General features: G+C 42.7%; 1 protein-coding gene across 3 annotated transcripts; it reads left to right on the top strand.

Annotated features, from left to right (window-relative positions):
• The first annotated feature begins 1,537 nt into the window (after positions 1-1,537).
• Positions 1,538-21,770, top strand: LOC109937601 (interferon omega-1-like). 3 transcript variants are annotated; one of them, XM_048614807.1, is made up of 5 exons: positions 1,538-2,217; positions 14,748-15,101; positions 19,081-19,170; positions 19,614-19,853; positions 19,967-21,770. In XM_048614807.1, exons 2-5 carry the CDS (start codon positions 14,970-14,972, stop codon positions 20,063-20,065), a joined length of 561 nt encoding a protein of 186 aa, XP_048470764.1. In that variant the 5' UTR covers positions 1,538-2,217; positions 14,748-14,969; the 3' UTR covers positions 20,066-21,770. The 3 variants fall into 3 exon arrangements, with proteins under 3 accessions (XP_048470764.1, XP_048470763.1, XP_020391688.2); XM_020536099.2 differs by lacking the exon at positions 1,538-2,217 and adding an exon at positions 13,446-13,529 and having other exon boundaries at positions 14,171-15,101; XM_048614806.1 differs by lacking the exon at positions 14,748-15,101 and having other exon boundaries at positions 1,538-2,571.
• The last annotated feature ends 1,605 nt before the right edge of the window (positions 21,771-23,375 follow it).

The raw sequence follows: 23,375 nt of genomic DNA, 5'->3' as shown, positions 1-23,375 counted from the left end.
TCAGGTCTTCTCAGATCTTTAACTATTTCAGAAGTTCACTACCTCATTCTGCACAGCTGCAATAAATGTATGGCCAGGTTCCTAAACATTTTCACATCAGCCAACACTATCATTCGGGAATCAACTCTGAGCTGTATCTGATGATGGCATGTCCTGTTTAGCCGGTCTGGTTGCATATGATTCGGATGCAGTGGTAGAAATACTGCCCGAGCTTTCGACAGCTTCCTTCTCACAGTAACGTGCAACATTCTACTTAATTTTTCATTTTCTTATTCAGTCCTGTGACAGATGTATTGCTAGCTGGACTAACATTTATTCGTTTTCCCCAGTCGCCTTTCAGAAGGTGGTGGAGTTTAGGAATTTTGTACTGCTGCAGTCCATGTAGGGGTTGATTCACAATGCTGCTGGGGAGAGATCCCCAGGATTTTGAACCAATGAGAATGAAACAATGCCAATATAATTCCGAGACAGGACGGCGAGTGGCTGGCTGGGGAAAATGCTGCCGGCAGTGTTCCATTTATCTGCTTCCATCTTTTTTGATGGCAGTGCTTTGGGTTTACAAGGTGTTGTCTTTAGGTATTTGTTGAATTTCTGCAGCGCATCTTGTAGGTAGTGTACATTGCTTCCACCAGTTGACAGTGGTGGAGGGAATTAATTATTGCGGATGTGGTGACAATTCTTCTCAGCGATATAGACAACCTCACATTTTCCCACAATAAGCTCCACCTGCATAAAGCTGCCAACTGCTTTAACCTATTGATTACTCTTTGGATGCTCTGTATATCCTCCTCACAAATTGTTTTTCGACCTTCTTTCATGACATTAGCAATATAATGTGTCCCTTCAGCTAAGTTGTTCTCTGACTCCCAATCAAATGAATAAAACCAAGTTATCTGCTCCTTACTGCATTCCGCCTCGTGGGTGCTTGCTAAGCGCAAATTGCTGAACATATATCCTGCGTTTGAACTGAAAAGTTTTCAAAAATATTTCTGTATTTTTTGACAGTGCCTTAGTCAGTTATTTGTCCATGAACGGCGTTATATAAATGTAGCTCCTCCTGTATGTGAATTCTGGCCTCGCATGCAAAGTGACCGAATTCAGTATGCACGCATCGCCTTTGCAAATATTTGCTGGTCATCGAAAATGCGCCAAAATTTAACTGGTCAGTTTGGGTGTGAGGACAGCAATATCCATGTATGAAAGCAGTTGCAATGTATTTTGTAACCGTCAAATTATTGCCGCTCCGCCTCAAATAAAACTTAAAATGGACCGGTGTTGTCTGAAGTGTCGTGGTAAACAATTTAAAACCAGCCAAAAATTTCTGCTTTTGAGGAAAACAGATTCTGTTCCGAATTAAAAACAACAACATTTAATTGTCAAAATGAACATTTCAATGCATTTAAAGTATAATGTCCGCTCTGTAGGTGTGGATTGTACTTCTAAGTGAAAATGATTTGGAGACAATTTCCCACTTAACCGGCATATCGCGGGATATCGCAAACACTTTCCCACATGTTCCTTATCCTTTCCCCTCCCAGTCTGACCCGCTGTGTTTACAAACTCCCCTGCCTTTCGGAAATGACAAAACGCGTCACTTTCCCTGAGGCACTTTCGCTTTTGAGAAAATTGACACGAGGTTCATTTCCAGAGAGAAACCGACATGGACACATTCCCGGGAGAGAGAGAGCAGACAGAAGCGATGAAAGGAAAGGGAACGGGATCACTTTCGGAGTCGGATCAGATCCTGAGGATTTCACACGGATCCTGAAAACGGCTCCAGAGTCCGAGCGGGAAATAAGAACCCTGCTCCAGTGAGGGAGCGGACTCTGGGCCAGGTGAATGTGAGCGGAGAAAGTCGCCAGCAGCCGGTGATCCAGGCCTGTGATCCGGGCTCCCTGTCATCTCCAACCTGGGAAATGGGAACGGGACTAGCGCCGTGTTAACACACCGGGGATTCCTGCAATCGGGGTCTCTACAATCCGGATGAGGACATCTAGCCCCCAGGACATATCCCCATACCCCCCAATCCCACCACCCAACTACAGAGCCCCGCCCTGCACCAGCTCAGTGCCCGATGATCTGAACACACTCAACATTCAGCTGCAAATCGAGTGCTGGTTGCGATTTTCGACCCGGGATTTTCCAGCCGTTGCTTCTGGAATCTCCAGCTTTTCGATTCCTTACCTCAGAAAGAAACGGCATACACTCCTGATCCAGGTCCTCCAAAATTCCTGGGAGCTGTTTTCACTTTTGGAATGTAATGTGCCCCTTTAAAACCGCCAGCATGGCAGTGCCGGTGAGAGCAACCAGCAGAGCCCAGGCTCACACTCACAGCCCTCGGCAGCACAGGCGGCCGCTCCCGGATCACAATCCGCTCCGACTGCACACTGACCGCTTTCTCATCTTCCACCTCGGTGCTACCTTCTGGCTCGGTGCAACATGGCTCTGGCGACGATTTGGAGATTTTGGACGGTGCTGGTCTTGGTGTCCGGCAGCCTGAGTCTGGGTTGTGAGAGGCTGCAGTTACAGCAAGTTCTCAACACGGAGACTCTGAGCAAACTGCATGAAATGGTGAGTTTGAGCTGATCTATATTGACTGTTCTTATACGTGATTCATCAATTGTTGATTTACAAATGAAAACATATCAGAATACCCAAGTAGTGCGGTTGCTTCCTCTGTACTGGGATCCGGTGAGGCCGCTTCTCGAGTAGTGCGGACCTTCTGTAAGAAAGGGTAGAAAATGAAATGGAAACATGACGGAGAGGTTTTACCAGAATAATGCCTGAAATTGTTTCACGAGCAATTGTTGGTCAAGGCGCGGTTTGTATCCCCTGGAGGTTAGAAGTGGAGGAAGGGGTCTTGTCTGAAATGAGTGAGGGGTTTCACGACACTCGGGGACAGTGGTGTCCATTGGGGCCCCGAAACGGGAATGGGGTGTCCAGGTAACTGTGTTCTGGTCCATGTCAGAGGTAGGGTAAAGGTGCTTGGGAGTACGCCCGAATGGAGGAGCAGCATCAGAGCCGTGGCCTTACTCCCTGCACTTGCCCATGACAGGGGAGAGGCGAAGATGAATGGTTATGTTTTCGAGGAATCTGGAACTGGAGGCAATTCTTAAATATGAGATAACAAGGTATGGACCTGGATGAACACAGCAGCATCAGAGGAGCAGGAAAGCTGACGTTTCGGGTCTGGACTCTTCTTCAGAAATGGGAGAGGGGAAATGGATTCTGAAATAAACAGAGAGGTGGAGGCGGATGGAAGATAGATCAAGGAGCAGATAGGTGGCGAGGAGACAGACAGGTCAAGGAAGTGGGGATGAGGCTGGTAGGTAGGAGGTGGGTGTGGGGGTTTAGGTGGGAGGTGTGGATAGGTGGGTGAAAGGACGGACAGGTTCGGGAGGCGGGGACGAGCTGGGCTGGCTTTGGGATGCGGTCGGGGATAGGGGGATTTTGAAGCTTGTGAAGTCCACATTGATACCATTGGGCTGCAGGGTTCCCAAGCGAAATATGAGTTGCTGTTCCTGCAACCTTCGGGTGGCATCGTTGTGGCACTGCAGGAGGCCCAGGATGGACATGTCGTCCAAGGAGTGGGGGGCGGAGTTGAAGTGGTTCGCGACTGGGAGGTGCAGTTGTTTGTCACGAACCGAGCGTAGGTGTTCCACAAAGCGGTCTACAAGCCTCCGCTTGGTTTCCCCGATGTAGAGGAGGCCACACCTGGAACAGCGGATACAGTATACCACAATAGCAGATGTGCAGGTGAACATCTGTTTGATGTGGAAGGTTTTCTTGGGGCCTGGGATGGGAGTGAGGGGAAAAGTGTAGGGGCAGGTGTAGCACTTCCTGCGGTTGCAGGGAAAAGTGCCGGGTGTGGCGGGGCTGGAGGGGAGTGTGGAGCGGACAAGGGAGTCACGGAGAGAGTGGTCCCTCCGGAAAGCAGATAAGGGTGGGGAGGGAAAAATGTCTTTGGTAGTGGGGTCAGATTGCAGGTGGCGGAAATGGCGGAGGATGATGCGTTGGATCCGGAGGTTGGTGGGGTGGTACGTGAGGACGAGGGGGATTCTGTTTTTATTGTTATTGCGGGGAGGGGGTGTGAGGGATGGGTGGCGGGAAACGCGAACATGCTGTGGAGGGCGTTTTTGACCACTGTGGAGGGGGAGTTGCAGTCCTTGAAAAACGAGGACATCTGGGATGTCCGGGAGTGGAATGCCTCATCTCGGGAGCAGATGCGGCTGAGGCGAAGGAATTGGGAATAGGGGATGGCATTTTTGCAGGAAGGTGGGTGGGAGGAGGTGTATTCTAGGTAGCTGTGGGAGTCGGTAGGCTTGAAATGGATATCGGTTTCCAGGTGGTTGCCAGAGATGGAAACAGAGAGGTCCAGGAAGGAGAGAGAGGTATTAGAGATGGTCCAGGTAAACTTAAGGTTGGGGTGGAAGGTGTTCGTGAAGTGGATGAACTGTTCGAGGTCCTCGTGGGAGCATGGGGCTGTGCCGATACAGTCATCGATGTAACGGAGGAAGAGGTGGGGGATAGGGCCAGTGTAGCTACGGAAGAGGGATTGTTCCATGTATCCTACAAAGAGACAGGCATAGCTTGGGCCCATGCGGGTACCCATGGCCACCCCCTTTGTCTGTAGGAAGTGGGAGGAATTGAAGGAGAAGTTGTTAAAGGCGAGAACGAGTTCAGCTAGGCAGATGAGGGTGTCAGTGGATGGGGACTGGTCGGGACAGGAAGAAGCTTAAATATGACATTTTTTATTCCAATTCGGAGGATGACGATGGTTGAGCTATGCATCAAAATTTCACCTTGGGATCTAAGATAAATGTCCAGTTTCAAATAGTCTGGGTCTGTGTCAGAAGGAAGTGCTTGAGAGCGGAAAAGGAGGTTTGATTGCATTGAGTGACAAGGAGCGATTTTCTGTTTGTGAAAATAAAAACTTTTGCTGCAATCTTCTCGATGTGTAATTATCGGAAATGTTAGTTATGGGTGATGAATTTGCAGAGTGATAATGTAGATCTATTCGCGAGTTAAGAGAGCTACTGAGAGTGGGCTGTGAGTCCTCACCACGCGTGGAATCTGAGGCTGCATTTTTTAATTTGCTCCCTCAGGGATCAGCATGTAGATAAGTGACATGGGGTCAAGGACGGGTCATTGGGGGCCCCTGAGCGTGACAGTGGTTGAGCAGGTTGGGGAGTGAAGAGATGTGATTAAGGGTCTTCTGAGGCTAAAATGAGGTTGATCAGAATCGGAACAAGGGAATGCAGTCCCAGCCAGCTCGGTCCGTGGAGCGGAGAGACCTTGAACGACGAAGCTGTGGTTCATTTTCTTAAAAGTTACAGAGAGGCGAGAACGTCAAGAAACGATTTATCCTGTTCACAAGTAGATTTAGTGTTGTTTATGATTTTAATGAAAGAAATATAATTCAACCATCAAACCAATTGTTCCAACAATATCAATGCATCCGTTCAACTTGGAAGAATAGCCAAGCTCCCAAAAATGATGTCAATAATATCGGGAGAAATTCTCGGACCTATGAGCTTGCCTCGACCTCTGGCTGTGGTTTTCTATCAGGGAAGTCCACTCCCTGCTTCAGGAATCTCCAGCTTTCAGATTCCTTCCCTCACACAGCCAGCACCCAGACTTTTTCTTGCTCTCTTGTAGCTTGTTCAAAACTTTCACAACCAGGTTTCACTTTTCGAATGTCATGCCCACACCTCGCCAGTCCCTCCTCCTATATACACCGGCAGCTCAGGCAGTGACAGCTCCGAGCTCAGGCCAACCTCGCTCTATCACACACACAGATATACACAGACACTCACACAGGACTCGACACTGAAGGAAATCGCTTTGGCTTGACAAGCAGCTGCATTGCGACGCCCCCAATTTAATTCAATTGCAAAGGAGCCGTTTGGGTGTTAAAACCAGATCCAGTCGTGATCAGATTCTTCCGATCAGAGTTTTCCCCCTAGCTCGGTGCAGCATGGCTCTGGCGAGTATTTGGAGATTTTGGACGGTGCTGGTCTTGGTGCCCGGAACCGTGAGTCTGGGCTGTGAGAGGCTGCAGTTACAGCAAGTTCTCAACACGGAGACTCTGAGCAAACTGCACGAAATCCTAAGTTTCAGCTGACTCCAGATTTTAGTTTTGTGCAATTAGTTCTCTGTGATCCTCGAGTATGTCATTTTGAGGGACTGAATGTAACTGGGACTGTTTTCTCCTCTCAGGGCGGACCCTTTCCCCTACACTAAGTCAGAGGTTCTCATTGAAAACCAAGCCCTTGGACCTTGTGAAACTTTCCAGCGGACTGGAGGTGAGTGAAAACTCGATTGGTTTTATTTAAGTGGAGACTTTAGAGAAAGTACGTGTGAGATTAACGGCACGATCAGAGCTTACGACATTGAACCGCAGTGATTACCACCCATTTTATAAATCGCAAAAACATATCGACGTCGTTTTGTTTCACTCTTTTCCTCGTTCACTAATTCCCTCTCTGTTCCAACACTTAAAATCTCCTTATGACAAACCCGCCGCCTGAGATGATGTCAAACCCTCTACCGATCCCATCCCTCAAACCACCTCCCCACCTCATCCAAAAACCTTCCTGACCCACCACGCCGCTCGAATTATCTTGTTTCGCTAAAGCACAATCCCGCTCACTGACTTCATCTCTTTTTTTGTCATAGCTTCTCACGCTCACATTGCTCAGTCTTCCTGAAATCTTCTCAAATTATCTCGATCTAACTCTCCCTTAAATTCTCATTTTCTCCGTTTCGCTAATCCGTCCAATCGTGTTGGGTTCATTCGTGTGTAGTTTCCCTCCGTATGAAAATGTCCCACCCGATCTTCAGTGATTGGCAGTGAGATGTGAACCACAGGGGCCAGTTAATTGCTGCAACCCCAGCACCGCGCTGCATACAAAGAGCCAATCTCTCTCCTGAATACACAGACTGAATCAATTCACAAATTAATCCCGCGCACCTGACCCATAACCATTGCACACCTCCCCGTTAACTCTATATCAACATCTCTTTTGAAAATTATTCTTGAAGCTGCTTTTCGCCACGCGGTCAGTTGGCTGATTAATATTCACACACCAACCCTTCAGCTGCATCCACACTTTCTGCTACTTCCGCAAATAATATGGTGCTATTTTGCAGAGATGACATTTAAGCACTTTGTGGCTATTTACTGAGACGTATCTTATTCTCCTTGACCACTTCATGGGATTCTATTCTTTATCCATTATTAGCGTGAGATCATTGCTGTCTAGCTTAGCAAATCTCTTAGCTATGATACATGAGGCGACTGCAGCCCTTCCAGTGTAACCATTCCATGCTATGTGTTTACTCCACTCGAGTATTCTTTGTCTGGTTTTAGCATTGTTAGTATCTGTCCCTGCTACTTCAATGTTTTGCCCCATTTCTCTGAAGTGCATTTTCAATATTCATTGCACCACTGTGCACTGGATTACTTTTGAGTTGCCGCAAAGAACACTCAGCAGGACTGTCACTGAGAATCAGTTTGCCTGTTGAAAGTGCAACGTTCTCACTCCACATACAGTCCAGTTCCTTCTGTCTGAGTCAAAGCATCGGGGCTTCTGTTCTCAAGTCTCACTGTGTCTTTTTCATTGTCTCTGATCGTTCCTTGTTTGAAGCCAAATGAGCAACATTCTTCAGTGCACAGGGAGTGGGGTTTACAACAATGCCATGATTTCCTTGTCTCATTTGAGCATCATTTTGTCTCATTTGAGCATCATTTTGCACTATTTCATTTTCTTCTTTGCAACTGCAACCTCAGATCAATTCAGCACAGAGCAGGTGACTGTCACATTCCATTTGCTGTCAATATCTGATTAAGACCTCCTTATAGATCATAGAATCCCTACAGTGTGGAAACAGGCTCTTCGGTCCAACAAGTCCACACCGACCCTTGCAGCATCTCATCCAGGCCCAACCCCCTATAACACACCTAATCCACACACCTCTGAACACTGCGGGCAATTTAGCATGGCCAACCCACCTAGCCTGCACATCTTTGGACTGTGGGAGGAAACCGGAGCACCCGGAGGAAACCCACGCAGATACGAGGATAATGTGCAAGCTCCACACAGACAGTCGCCCGAGGGTGGAATCGAAACCGGGTCTCCGGCGCTTTGAGGCTGTAGTGCTAACCACTGAGCCACCGTGCCGCCCCATTGGTATTGGGTTAACAGGGTATACTCAGGGAGTTAACTGTGTGGCTCAAATATTAATATGGAAGAAATGGATTTCATTTCATGGGGTACTAGCACCTGCACCTGTGTGTGGAAAGCAGTTTTTCTGTTGGGATAGGCTTAACTTGAAACTCGCTGGAATTAGTGTCTAAGTGAATCTCTAGTGAAGCCTGTTGAATGGGCTTTAAATTAAATAGTTGAGGTAGGTTTCTGGTGAGAGGAAGTTTATATGAATAGAAAGGGAAGGAATAATGCAGGGTAATGACATGGGTGACGATAAATAGATTATGACAGGGAGTGACTGTGTACAAACATTACAGTCTACCCGCAAACTGCATCAAAGAGAATTAAATACTAGGAAGAGAGCACTAAAATTGTTATAAAAAAGGTAATAAATGAATTGATGGTACAAGCAGCAATACATGGGTCAAATTATTTTAGCAATTGCAAAGAGGTTGGAAGAAGTACAAGACTAGAAACTGAATAGCCAGGCATATTTGACATTTCAAAGGTAGGTAAAAGGGAAAAAGAGGGCAGGGTAGCTTTGTTATTAAAGGATTACATTAGCACAGGAATGAGAAATGATTTTAGCTTGGAAGGTCAAGATGTGGAATTCATTCTGGGTGGAGATAACAAATAGCAAGGAGAAATTACTTGTCGTAGGACAAATTATAAATCAGAAATAATGGAGGCTCGTAAGCAAGGGAATGCAATAAATGTGAGCAATCTTAATCTTCATGCAGATTGTACAAATGAATTCAGAGTATTCAGGGCAGTTTCTTTAAACAATATGTTGTGGAGCAACCAAGGGACTGGCTGTGTCACACTTGGTAATCTGTAATGAAATTGGATTAATTCATGATAGAAACAAAGAAAATAGGAGCAGAAGTAGGCCATTTGGCCTGTCAAGCCCCCTCTGCCATTCATTATGATTATGGCCAATCACCCAACTCAGTAAAAACCAGAAGGACTGCTGATGCAAAAACAAAGTTGGTGGAAAAGCTCAGCGGGTCTGGCAGCATCTGTGAAGATAAAAACAGAGTTAACTTTTTGGGTCCGGTGACCCTTCCTCAGAACATCCAGCTCAGTATCCTGTTGCAGCTTTGGCAACACACCCTTTGAGTCCTTTAGTTCCACGAACTATATCTAACCCCTTCTTGAAAATACTGATTGCAAAATAAAGAATCTATTGAGGACCAGTTATCACAACAAGATGGAATTCAGTTTAAGATTAAGAAACTTAAATATGAAACTCATATCTTAAACGTAAATAAAGTTAATTGCAGTGGTATAGTGACATAATTGGTTGAAGATGACTAGGAAAATAAATTTAAAATTAAGATGGTAGGCAAGCAGTATCAGGCATTTAAAGGGATATTTAAAACACCCAAAATATATTTTCTACTTAGTAAGAAAGATTCTATGAGAAAGGGTAACAATCTGTGACTAACTAAGGAAGTTAAGGAAGTATCGAACTGAAGGGAAGGGCATGCAATATTGCCAAGATTAGTGAGTGAACAGAAGATTGGGAGAAGTTTTAAAAAACAGATCATTATGCCTAAAAAATAATAGAGGAAAAAATAGACTATGAGAATAAACCAGCAAAAATGGAGCTTCTCCATTCATAATATAAGGAAGAATACAGCTGAAGTAAATGTTGATACATTATAGCATGAAATTGGCGAATATTTAATTGGAAACAAAGAAATGACAGACTTTGAACAAATATTTTGTATCTGTTATCTGTTTATTCTCTCTTCAATTTCTCATCAACCTCTACTTTCCTGTCACATTTAATACATTTGTTTTCTAAATAAAGTAAATTCAACTCACAGCTTCATTCTTCAGTCATGCCCTCAATATCAAAGTGGAAATTACATAATTTGCTGCCTTATCAACCTGTTTTCCTTGAATTAATACTTTTTAAAAATATGTTAAGCTTCCTTTTTGTGTTACACACGAATCAATCCTAATTTTTTTAGTTCGTTCTCCCTCTTGATTGAGTCTGTATCCTTGCTATAGGAAGTACTGAATATTAGTCATACAGAAGCTTTTCTGTTTCACTATAACCTTAACAATTAAGAGTTACAAAAAACTCCAACTGGTCATATCATTTTCTATGCATCAAAGCCCCTCTGTATATACTTTCAAAACATTGATTTAAAGAATTGAATTACTCAAATTCTATTTATTCTAATGAAAGCCTATAATGAATGGGAATAAATTTCTCTTTACAAATCTTGTGTGCTTTGCTCAGGCTCAGGAGAGAATTCAAATAATCCATCAAACCCTGCACCTCATCAACAAGATCTACAGAATTAACCTGGGTTCAGTGACATGGGCCTGGGACAAAGTGGAAAACTTTCTTCTTCTCCTGGATCAACAGCTCAGAGAGTTGCAAGACTGTCTGAGGAAATCAGGGTCTGACTATAAAATGAAGAGAAATGCTGCCATTCAACTTTACTTCAGGAAATTGGAAAAGTTCCTAAAACACGAGGTATGACAATTGATAACGAACTGTGTAATTCCTAACAAACAATTCGTTTGCCAACATTTAACTCCATTCATTCTCAAATGCATTTACTTGAATATTCTACCTTTTCAGAAATTCAGTGACTGTTCCTGGGAAATAATCCGTGCTGAGACCAGAGCCCGTTTACAACAGTTGCATCCATTATGGCAGAAGTCAGCAGAAGAAACTGAAGAGAACATATTTGCTACAGATCAGGACAATGAATATTTAATTCCAAAACTTTCCATTGAAAATATATATTTATGTTTGCAAGAAATGTTATGTACGTTGGTAACAGTGAGAGTGTTGCTAGGGTTATGCAATTCAATTCACTGCTATTTATTGTTGTGATATTTTCTCCTGTTGCAATGTTGAAGTTTCACTGTGTGTGGAATCTGTTTTGAGATGTCAGACTTGCAAAGACATGGGCTTGCACTTCAGTGATGTCTGAGACACATTGATGTTGTCACCTATTTGCCAACCTTGCAACCCATCTCAGTTATTCCAAATTACTCCTATTTATTGACATGATGTCTTAACTTATTGAAATGCTACAATTTTATACGGAATGTTAAGTAACTTAATTTATTGTTAAATTATTGCTATTTATTATACATTGTGGAGTACACTATTTTTACAACTGGGAATTTTTTTACACTGAATAAGAGCTCATTGATATAAATAAATTGGTCTTGATAATATTGCACATTTATTGAACTGACGCTGTGTTTCTTGTCATTTAATCTTTTGATAATGAGTATAAATGCTGAGGATATTTCTGTCTTCACTCCTGTTACTCTTGCTCCTCCTCATTAACAATCTCCATTTTGCACAATTGTTTTTTCTTCAATCCTCAGACCTAGTAATCCAATTTTAATGGATTATACTGGTCTAATTTTCCATCTTTTCCACTTCTTCCACTGAACATTGTATTTTGGTTCAGCAGCAAAAGTGGACTGAGTTTTGGATGCTGAGCCGGAAAGGGTAAAACTGGTTGTAGGGATGGACAAATGGAATAAGTGAGTTGAAGTGACCTGAGAATGCTGAATGCTGAGAGTATCAGCCATTGAGTACCGATAGGGAAACGAGACCATGTCTGAGAATGACATCGCTCAGCATTAAGGAAGTCCAAATATGATGAATGCTATTATAACTCACAGCATCTTGGCTTGCATGGCGATAATCTGTTTTTGTACAAAATACTTCATCACATATACATGCAAATAGATGCACAGAGATAGGCCGCTTAAGACCTCAAGTATCACCGCTATTCTATTACAGTTTTATCAGATTGTGGCCTTGACTCAAATTTGCAGCTCATACTCTAATGACCTTGAGGGAAACAGAAATTTCTCGCGAAACCCGTATGGTATGGCGGCACCGGTGGCGAGAAATCAGAGTGAACGAATTGAGATCAGTTCTGAAGTACGGTCACAAGACTAAAAAATGTTAATTCTGTTTTCTCACCACACTTGCTGCCACACAGCCGATTTTCTCCAAATATTCCTGTTTTTATCTTCAAATTTCCAGCGCCTGAGTTCTTTGTTTAATTTCAGATGTTGAAAACTTCTAATTTACTTGTTTATCAAAAATCTCTCCATCTTAGACTTGAATATATTAAATGCCACGGATTTTGAGTGGAGAAATTTTGTGATTAGAAATTCTGTGACCGGAATAAACGGTATCACCTCCATCTGAAAGGGAGACTGCTCATATTCAACCAGTGCCCATAGCTGTAGGTTCCACAAAGGCACAAATATCTTAATAACATTTATTCACGCAGATTTTCTCAGACCCTTAACTGTTTCAGAAAAGTCACCACCTCATTCTGCACAACTGCAATAAATGCAGGCCTAGACTGCTAAACATTTTCACATCAGCCAGCATTGTCATTCCAGAATCAACCGAGTGAATCTACTGTGAGCTGCATCTGATGATGGCATATCCTGTTTAGGTAATGAGCCCAAACATTATATAATTCGTACACATGGTCAAGTTGCACAAGTATCCTATGCAGTGGTAGAAATCCTTCCCTACCTTTCTACACCTTCATCCTTGCAAAACGTTGAATATGCTAGATGACTTTTGATTTTCTTATTGAGCCCTGGGACAGGAGTATTGTTGCCTGGACTAGCATTTATTCGTTTTCCCTAGTTGCCTTTGAGAAGGTGGTAGAATTTTGGAATTTTGTACTGCTGCAATCCATGTAGGGGTTGACTGACAATGCTGTTGGGGAGGAATCCATAGGATTTTGAACCAATGACACTGAATCAATGCTGATGCAATTCCAAGACAGGACGGCGAGTGGCTTGGTGCGGAACACGCTACTGGTAGCGTTCCCATTTATTGGCTCTCATCTGTTTTGATGGCAGAGCTTTTGGATTTAGGAGCTGTTTTGTTTCGGTATTTGTTGAATTTCTGCAGCGCATCTTGTAGGTAGTGTGCATTGCTTCCACCAACTGACAGTGGTGGAGGGAATTAATTATTGTGGATGTGGTGACATTTCTTCTCAGCGATATAGACAACCTCACATTTTCCCACAATAAGCTCCCCTCCTGCTTTGACCTCTTGATTACTCTTTGGATGCTCTGCATGCCCTCCTCACAAATTGCTTTTCCACGTTATTTGATGACATTAGCATTTCTGCCATAATTTTTGTCTGACGCACATTCAAAATAATAAAACCCGGTTATCTGCTCTTTGCAGCATTCCGCCTCGTGGGAGCTTGCTAAGCACAAATTGCTGAACGTATGTCCTGCGTTTGAACTGAAAACTTGTCAATTTTTTTAAAATTTTTGGACAGTGCCTTGGTAAGTTATTTGTTCATGAACGGCGTTATATAAATGTAGCTCCTCCCGTATGGTGTGATCTGGCCTCACATGCAAACTGATCCAATTCAGTATGCATGCATCGCCTTTGTAAATGTTTGCAGGTCATCGAAAATGCGCCAAAATTTAACTGGAGAGTTTGGGTGTGAGGACAGCAATATCCAAGTATGAAAGCATTTGCAATTTATTTTGTAACCGTCAAATTACTGCCGCTAAGCACCAAATATAACTTAAAATGGACCAGTCTTGTCTGAAGTGCCGTAGCCAACGATTTAAAACCAACAATTAAATTCGTCTTTTTTTGAGGACAAGACAGTTTCTGTATCAATTATAAACAAAATCTATTTAATTATAAAAATGAGCGTTTCAATGCATTGAAAACAAACTGTCCGTTCTGTAAGTATGGATGGTAGTTCCAAGTAAAAGTGATTTGGAGACAATTCACCCTTAACCGGCCTATCCCGGAATATCGCAAACACTTTCCAACATGTTCCTTGTCCTGTCCCCTCCCAGTCTGACCCGCTGTGTTTACAAACTCCCCTGCCTTTCGGAAATGACAAAACGCGTCACTTTCCCTGAGGCACTTTCGCTTTTGAGAAAATTGACACGAGGTTCATTTCCAGAGAGAAACCGACATGGACACTTTCGCGGGAGAGAGAGAGCAGACAGAAGCGATGAAAGGAAAGGGAACGGGATCACTTTCGGAGTCCGACCAGATCCTGGTGATTTCACACGGATCCTGAAAATGTCTCCAGAATCCGACCGGGAAATGAGAACGTTGCTCCAGTGAGGGAGCGGATTCTGGGCCAGGTGAATGTGAGCGGAGAAAGTCGCCAGCAGCCGGTGAGCCAGGTCTGTGATTCGGGCTCCCTGTCATCTCCAACCTGGGAAATGGGAACGGGACTAGCGCCGTGTTAACACACCGGGGATTCCTGCAGTCGGGGTCTCTATAATCCGGATGAGGGACATCCAGCCCCCAGTACATATCCCCATACTCCCCAATCCCACCACCCAACTACAGAGCATCCCCCTGCACCAGCTCAGTGCCCGATGATCTGAACACACTCAACATTCAGCTGCAAATCGAGCGCTGGTTGCGATTTTCGACCCGGGATTTTCCAGCCGTTGCTTCGGGAATCTCCAGCTTTTCGATTCCTTACCTCAGAAAGAAACGGCACACACTCTTGATCTTATTGCCAGGTCCTCCAAAATTCCTGGGAGCTGTTTTCACTTTTGGAATGTAATGTGCCCCTTTAAAGCCGCCAGCATGGCAGTGCCGGTGAGAGCAACCAGCAGAGCCCAGGCTCACACTCACAGCACTCGGCAGCACAGGCGGCCGCTCCCGGATCACAATCCGCTCCGATTGCACACTGACCGCTTTCTCATCTTCCACCTCGGTGCTGCCTTCTGGCTCGGTGCAACATGGCTCTGGCGACGATTTGGAGATTTTGGACGGTGCTGGTCTTGGTGTCCGGCAGCCTGAGTCTGGGTTGTGAGAGGTTGCAGTTACAGCAAGTTCTCAACACGGAGACTCTGAGCAAACTGCATGAAATGGTGAGCATCAGCTGCCCCCAGAACAGGATTGGGATCTCACTGGGTCCGTTACATTTTAGAAAGTGCTATGTTGGGAGGTGGATATATTGGATTAAAGTCACTTAACAAAGTTGCTAGAATTATTTGTAAGGGATGACAGTCAGGGTGATCATGGTACTGTTGTTGATATGTTTGATAGTGACATGGAATTTTGATTTTGGACAATATGTAGAAATTTAAATGAGAAAGAGACTTTTGGGTAGAACGGCTCAGCATGTGGCGGATTGAATTTACTTCATTGAAATGAGAAGCGATTTATTTTTGACAGCAAGCACCGCAAAACAAAATGATGGACAGAATTGTAAAGGGCCGCAGTGGCAGAGGGCCTTGGCTATATATCTGCTTAAGTCACTGACAAATTGACAGAGAGGACAACGTGATAGAACTTCAAAACTTATATACCTCCTGAGGCTTTATCCCTACGGCTACAGAGTATAATCGCAAAGAAATTACATTAAACTTGAATAACAATATAGGTTTGGCCTCAGTGGAATGTCATGTGTTGTTGGGCACTACACTTTAGCAACAATCTAAAGCAGTTCTGATGGATTCACAAGTATAGTTGCAAGGATGAGCAACTTCATTACTGCATTTACATTGGAGAATTGGAGAGTGGTTTCCATGAAGAAAAGCAAGTTGAGTGGATCGTTGATCAAGGTATTTAAAATAATGAGGTGTCTGGACAGACTAGATAGGGATAAATGTTCCCCATTGATGCAATGGATGGGCAGAAGCAGACAGAGATTTAAAGTAAATGGCAGAAGATCCAGTGGCAACATGAGGAATGGCCTCTTCATGTAATGAGTAGTTGGGAGCTGGCACACACTGCCTGAGATTGTGGTGGAGAGAGTTTCAATTCAGCCATCAAAGGAGAAGGTGGAATATTATCTTGAAAAGATGAATGTACAAGGCCAAGTGTGTTAAATTCAGCAAACCAATTCACCTTCAGATAACCAACATACAGGTGACAGGCTGACTGGCTTCCTTTTGTGCAGTCACCATGTTGTGAAACTGTGCAGTGAGACCCTTAGTGGAACAAGGAAATCAGCCTCTGAGGAAGTGAGCGAAACAGAGACAGAGGAGCATATAGGTCAGCATGTCTTCTGGGTGGTACATGTTAAAAATGGAGGATGTATTGGTGAACAGAATCGGCTATCAATGTCTGAGGGGGAAACTGAACAAAAGGATCAAAACGAGAATTAAGGGGAAATCAAATTTGAAGGCCACAATTAATTATAGGATCAATATTAATGATTTGAATGAGGAAAGTCAAATTTATATATAGCCAAGTTTACAGAAGCCACAAAAATAGGTAGATGGCAAATGTTGAGAATGATGCCAAGAGTGTGCAGAAGAATTTAGACAAGATAAGTGAATAGGCAAAGACTTAACGTGCAGGATGTAATGTTGGAACATCTGATGTTATGCACATTGACAGGAAGAATAGAGCAGGAAGAATGGAGAAGCATGGCAGAAAATGAAAAAAAAAAGAGATTTAGGAGTCCTTGTGCATGAATCACAAAATTCAAGTTTAGCAAGTATTAGGGAAAGCAAATGGAATGATGGCCTTAATTCAAAGGCTTCAGAGTATAAAAATAGCTGAGTCTTATTAAAAACAAACAAGACACTAGTTAGACCACACCAGGAATATTGTGACCAGTTTTGGTCCCCTTATCTAAGGAAAGATATACTGTCATTGAAGGCAGTGCAGAGAACCTTCACTAGGTTGAGCCTGTAGAGGGAGGGATTGTCTTATGAGGAATGGTTGAGTAGATTGGGCCTGGACTCTTTGGAGCTTAGAAGAATGAGAGGCCACCTTATTGAACAATGCTAGATTCTTAGGAAACTTCACAGGGTTGATGCAGAGATGTTGTTTTCTTTTGAGGGAAAGACTAGCATCACAGGGACAGTTTCAGAGTGTGCAGTCAGTCAGAGATGAGGAGAAATTTCTATTGTCAGAGATAGTGAATCTGTGATTATTTTCATCGCAGAGGCCTATCAAGTCTGGGTTGTTAAGTATATTCAAAATTGAGATAGACAGATTTTTAACCAGTAAAGCAATCAAGGGTTTTGTGGAAAGGGCAGGAAAGTAGCGTTGATGGTTAACAGCTCAGTCATGGTGAAGCAGGCTCAATGGACTGAATATCCTACTTCTGCTCCTACATCTTATGGTCTTATGGAAGGGAATTGATCTTGAGGGAGGTTGGAAGCAAACATGGCAAACTGAGGGCAAATGGGAATATAAATGGAGATGAGTACTTTAGCAGTAGTTACTGATGTAGGGATAGAGTCAGGAGACATTATGGAAGTGGAAGTAGGCAGTCTTATTCATAAGGCAATGACTTGTAGTTGCATGCTTACCTCTGGGTCAAATATGACAGCAGGTTTGTGAAAGGTCTGGTTCAGACTCAGACAGTTTCCAGGGAGAGGGATAGTATCCACAACTAGGGAAGAGATATTCTGCTGTGGACCAGAACAGTAGCTTCAGTCGTCTCAACATAGGAAATAGGACCATGAGTAGGCTATTAGTCTCATTAAACCTGCTGCACCATTTAATAAGATCATGGCTGCCCTGACTATGATCGTAACTTTACGTTCTTGCCTTTCCCGGCACCCCCATGAGAAAAGACCCCTCATGTTCAGCTTAAGTAGGAGGTACCCCATTCTGAAACTGTCAAAAATGTTACAGATTCCCCCATAAGGGGGAAGATCTCAGCATCTACTCAGTCAAATCCCCCCCAGAATCCATATTTTTCAATAAGATGACCTCTCATTATTCTATATGCCAATGGATGCAGGCCCCAGGCCTTCAACCTTCCTTCATAAGACAAGCCCTCAGATTTTTAATTGAAAGAAATTTCTTCTCCATGAGAAGAGAACTTTGGATCAGCAGTCTGATAGTTCAGAGACTGGAGAAGTGGAGAAAGCTGATGGTAAGGTAGAATTTGGTTCTGAATGCAGCTAAGTACTAACTGAAGCCATATTTTCAGATGACGTCACTACTCGGCAGTGTGTAGCTGCGAAATGCACCAGGGTGGTAGTGCCTCTGTCTTTGAGCATGGAGGCTTAGTGTCAAGTCATGCCTGCTCCGGATGTGTTTAATAACATCCATGGATAGGTTGATTATGAAGAGTGTAGATTCTGAGGAGATACCAGGAGTAATACTGTGGGATCAGGAAAAGAAGTCACTGCAGGTGATTTGCTGGCTACAATTACATGGGTAAGAATGGAACGAGGCAATTACAATCGCAGCCAGCTGCTGGAGAAGCCTGGCCAACGATATGATGTGATCAACCATGTTAAAGGCTGCAGACAGTGTCAGACAGATGGAGGGGAAAGATTGCCATTGTCACAATAACATTGATTTAATCAGTTACAGAAAAAAATACATTCTCATCAATACAGCAGCCATTATTGTATCCTGTTGAGGAGAATCCCATTCACTTTGGAGGAACGAATATTATTTTCAAAAAATCCTTTTTAACAATACTTATCCAGGTTATCAGATATTTGAGCTAACCCCCATGCTCTGGCTTTGATTTTCTATCAGGCATTTTCTTCTCACTGCTTTCGGAATCACCAGATTTCAGATTTCTTCTCTCAGACAGGGAGCAGACAGACTATTTCTCATTCTCCCACACTCGTCCAAAACTCCTGTAACCACATTTCATTTTTCGAATGACATTCCCACACCTCACCCATTCCTCCTCCTATATACAGTGGCAGCTTGGGTAGTGCCAGCTCCCAGAAGAGGCTACACACACACACACACACACACACCTGTTCAGTTTTAGCTGCCTCCAAAACAGGATCAGAAACTCAGCGGGTTTGCTCATTGTTACATAGTTTGTAGTTTTGCTCCATTATACCGTTGATAGTAAGTTATTCTCCAGTATTTCTGTGGCTGATGTTGGCTGAATCAATGAATGTCTTCTCACAGGAGGGTCGCTTTCCTTGGCAATGTGTAAGAGAAAGATCTGCACTTAAAGCCAAGCCCTTGAACTTGGTGAAGCTTTCAGAAGGTTTACAGGTGAGTGGACGCTGGACTGGAGTTTATTTTTAAATCTTCTGACAGGAGTTTTCTGGAAAGCATTTAAGATCAACAACTTAGAATTTAAATATCAGGGCACCCACCGGATTCAGAAAAGTGTCATGTGCTGTTTTAAGTCAGGTTTGACTGAAATAGAAAATGCACAGAAAGAGACCATTCAGTGCATTGTGTCTATGTTAGGTGAATATACTCACCACACATTCAAATCCAATTTCCAGCCCCATCTTTACAGAGTACCGAGCTAAGTGCAGATCCAGGTTCATTTTAAATGAGTTGAGGCTTTCTCAAGCACCAAGACGTGCAGTGAATTCCAGGCACTCATCACACTCTATGTGACACCATTCTTCCTCATGTCCTCCCTAGTTCCTTCTAGCAGTTGGAAACAGTTTCCTCTCTAAGATCCCTGTGTGTGTTTTTCTCAGGCCCAGGACAAGATCCAGATACTTCATCAAACCTTGCGTCACATCAAGAAGATCTACAGCATGAACCTGGGGTCAGCCACTTGGGCCCGGGACAAGGTGGAAAACGTCCGGCTTCTCCTTGATCGACAGTTCAGGGAAGTAGATGAATGTGTTAAGAGATCAGGAACAGAGGCCAGACTCAGCAGAAACACCACCATTCACAAATACTTCAGGAAACTGCGAAAGTTTCTCAAGCAGAAGGTGGGACAATTGATCATTGACTGTTTAATTACTGGCATTCAGTTCATTTCATTCCATTTAAAATCTGTTCATTCTCTAATTTCTCTTATCCCCTCAATGTTTCCATTTTTCAGAACTTTAATGACTGTTCCTGGGAAATAAGCCGCACTGAGACCAGAGCCCGTTTACAACAGTTGTTTGTCATTATGGCACAAGTCGGCAGAAGAAATTAAAAGAAAGTCGAAAGGCGTGTCTAGTAGAAGATGGAACAATTTGTTTTTAAATAACCTGCCATATCTACAGTTAATGGTATCTTGACTGTTTTGTGATGACACTTTACTGCATGGTTACTGATGGAGAGCAAATACTATATTGCTGATAGTTTGTACTTGATCATTTAATCAAAATTATCGCTGAGTTATTTTCCTAGGGAAATCTGAGAAGAATGCTATTTCTGGACCTTTCTTTATTGGCTGACAGCCTTTACAGTTCAAAGTCTCAACTGAGCTTTGTTCCATGCTAATATAAGACCGTTTACCACATCTGTTCTCATGTGGTGCAGCATTTTTCATGTGGCAGCCTTATCAAATGCCTTTTTGGAAATCCAAGTGCACTACAAGAGCCAGATTCCCTTTATCCAACTCCATTGTTTGGTTTTCTAGAGGCCACTTTTGAAACTGGCCTAAACAGCTGACTCCATTCTTGCTCCCCATCCTACCTAGTGGTTTTAAATTGATCGCCAGGATACTGTCACGCAATAAGCAATGCAATTTTCACACTTGGTATAAAATCAACGAGGACAAAAGGGCCTGAAGATTTTTCACTGACATATTTAATACAGACTGTCAATGAGAAGTCATTTTAGAGATCTCACTTTTTCCTTGAAGAAGTATTATGTTTTATGCAAATGTAAAGGATTATTAATTATACAAAACTATTAGTTTGGATCAGTGATGACACTCTAAGTCAGAATGTCATGGGTTTAAACCCCACCTGAAAGGTCACTTGTTACTTTCCTTTGAGCTTTTTGAAGCTCCTCAATCCTGTTGTTGAGCTTTCAGTAACAATTCTGCAGTGATAATGCTCTGGCTAGAACAGAGCTCTTGTTTACAAAGTATTCTCTGGCTTAAGTGTCCAACCAATGACACCCGATCTCATCATTGGCTCACACTGATGTTTCCCTCTGGTTCTCTAAATGGTCAACACTACTTTATTTAAATTTGTATTAATTTATTCATATTTATCATTTCATGTTATGAACTGCTGCTGTTTTGTATTGCATGAGAATTGAGTTCCAAAAAATAATTTATTAATATTTATGAGAGTAAGCAAATATAGAATATTTTTATAAACTAGAAACTTTTGATACTGAATGAAGGCATGTTTGAGCAAATACATTTTTTTGAAAATGATACATTTATTGGAGTAATATTTATTTCTTGTCTGTGTCCATCAGTCTCCCATACTCACTATAGCTATTCTAGATTGCTTTACTTGCTGTTTGTTACTGATATGCCTTCTCTAGTCTACCTTTCTTTCTCCAACTTCTGATGTTCCCTTACCAGGCAAAATATGTGAATCCCATTGAATCTAATAAGCCTCATTTTCTATTTACTGGACAGTATGACTGATTCAGCCTTTCAGTGACACATCTGTATTCCTCCTCTGGATGAGAAGCTCATACTCAAGGAGATAACAAAAAGAAATGGGGGGATATAAATGGAATGGGGCCTTTATCCCATAAGCACATATTCTTTACAGCTTCAGGCTGATTAGCTCATTACAGACAATATCTTTCTAACTGTTCATGCCATAAGTTTAAATACATTGGAAGTAAGAGTAGAAGTTGTACAATGTTCTCTCATCCTGAAATCTGTTAACACTATGCCAACTTCAAAAGGTTACTTAAAGTGTGGTTTATTTCTTCCCTCTCTTCAATTAGTCCATTCATGATGTTTGATATCGTTGTTTCAAACTGAATTTTCTACTTGTAGCCTCATTCACAATAATAATCTATTCTTTCCCTCTGCTCCATTGTTATTCTGAACATCTAACTTTATTTCTTCATTTACAAATTTATACTGAGAAGAATTGTAATGTTGAACTTTTAACTTATTTCTTTATTTTTCTACTTTGTTTCTATGATTTTCTACCTCGGTACCTTGACTGGCTGTGAATGGCGACGTTTTAAACTTTTTTGCTGTCCTCCTGGATCTCTGTACTTGATTACATGTGACAATAAAACCTAATTCTCATTCTAATTCTAATCCACTTTAGCCTTCCATTTTATTGTTCTATTTTATATCCTCCATATGTTCACTTTTCATCTCACTGTGTAATACTGAGTTACAATATGGATCATTGGCATTTAATCAGATTCAAGTAATTCTTATATTCATTCAGTTATATATAATCCTGGTATTTCACTGACTAATGTTTTTTGTATTTTTAGTAAATATTTCCTGGCTTTGCCCACAGTCAATTGATAAATATGCATTTTTAATCTCCAAAAAAGGAAGCCTTCAGAAATGTGCATTTTAGGGTCTCATCAGCACAATAACTGAAACTTTAGAATAGAGTTAGTACTCCTGAGTTGGGTTCATATGTTGGAGGGTTCAAATTTGCTCCACATTGGAGTGGAGACTGAATCTCTGGTACAGAATTCTCAGTTGTCATTTAGACCTATGTTTGTACTAAATTATTGAGGGTCTGATTCCTCCATTACACTTTTTGTGATATTCCATAAAATCCTTCTGTTGTACAAGGCCATTTAAAATCATCCTTTCAACTTGGCTAGGGAGGACAGCTAAGATGCAACTACATTGCGATGGGTTCACAGTCACATGTAGGCCAGATTGAGTAAGGCCAGCAGCTTGCCTGACAACATCAAACAGTTATTATTTCTTTACAAAAATTTCTTCTAAGTATGTTTGTAATGCTGGTACACATTGAAATAACTCCACGAAGGCCGGTATCCCATCACCAAGTCACCATTTATTTACACATGCACAGCACATGGACTCAGACCAGCTAGCTCAGAGCCCGTCCCTAAAATGAGGAGAATCCCTGACACTCCAGTTTATATCTGTCAGCCAGGACTCCCTGATTGGACAAGTTTAACAGCCCCAATCAGAGAACTCATATTCTCTGATATCCATCTGGCTGACCTCGCTCCAATCACTACATCCTTCCCCCTCTAAGTCCTGGATTTGGGCCCGTTCTTTTTACTGTAGTTTCTCCTGTGGCGTTTTCGCACCAGATCCGGTTCCTCTGACTCTGCCTCAGACACTGACAACATCTGCTGTTCTGTAGCCCACTTCCTGCATCCAGAGTAACTGGGAAGAAATTCATCCTCTTCTTCAGGCAGTGAAGGCATCGAGGCTGTGACATCTGCCGTGGCCTTTTCAGATTCTGAGGTTTCTTTGATGCTTTGGACAGGGTGAACCCAGTGGTTCCGACATACTCTTAACCAGTTTAGGAGCCCTTCCTTTGCTCTAAACTATTGTCTCCGGGGGAGAATATGAAGACAAATCATGTCCAAAG

This window comes from Rhincodon typus, chromosome 30 (assembly GCF_021869965.1).
Source record: "Rhincodon typus isolate 14 chromosome 30, sRhiTyp1.1, whole genome shotgun sequence".
Classification (NCBI taxonomy): Eukaryota; Metazoa; Chordata; class Chondrichthyes; order Orectolobiformes; family Rhincodontidae; genus Rhincodon; species Rhincodon typus.
Note: the sequence above shows the minus strand (reverse complement) of the source record. Positions and strands in the feature narration are given on the sequence as shown.

Coding starts and splice junctions, on each gene's coding strand:
- LOC109937601 (XM_048614807.1), top strand. CDS start 14,970: ATGGCTCTGGCGACGATTTGGAGATTTTGGACGGTGCTGGTCTTGGTG. Junction 19,171..19,613: donor AGCTTTCAGAAGGTTTACAG/GTGAGTGGACGC, acceptor TGTTTTTCTCAG/GCCCAGGACAAGATCCAGAT. Junction 19,854..19,966: donor GAAAGTTTCTCAAGCAGAAG/GTGGGACAATTG, acceptor TCCATTTTTCAG/AACTTTAATGACTGTTCCTG.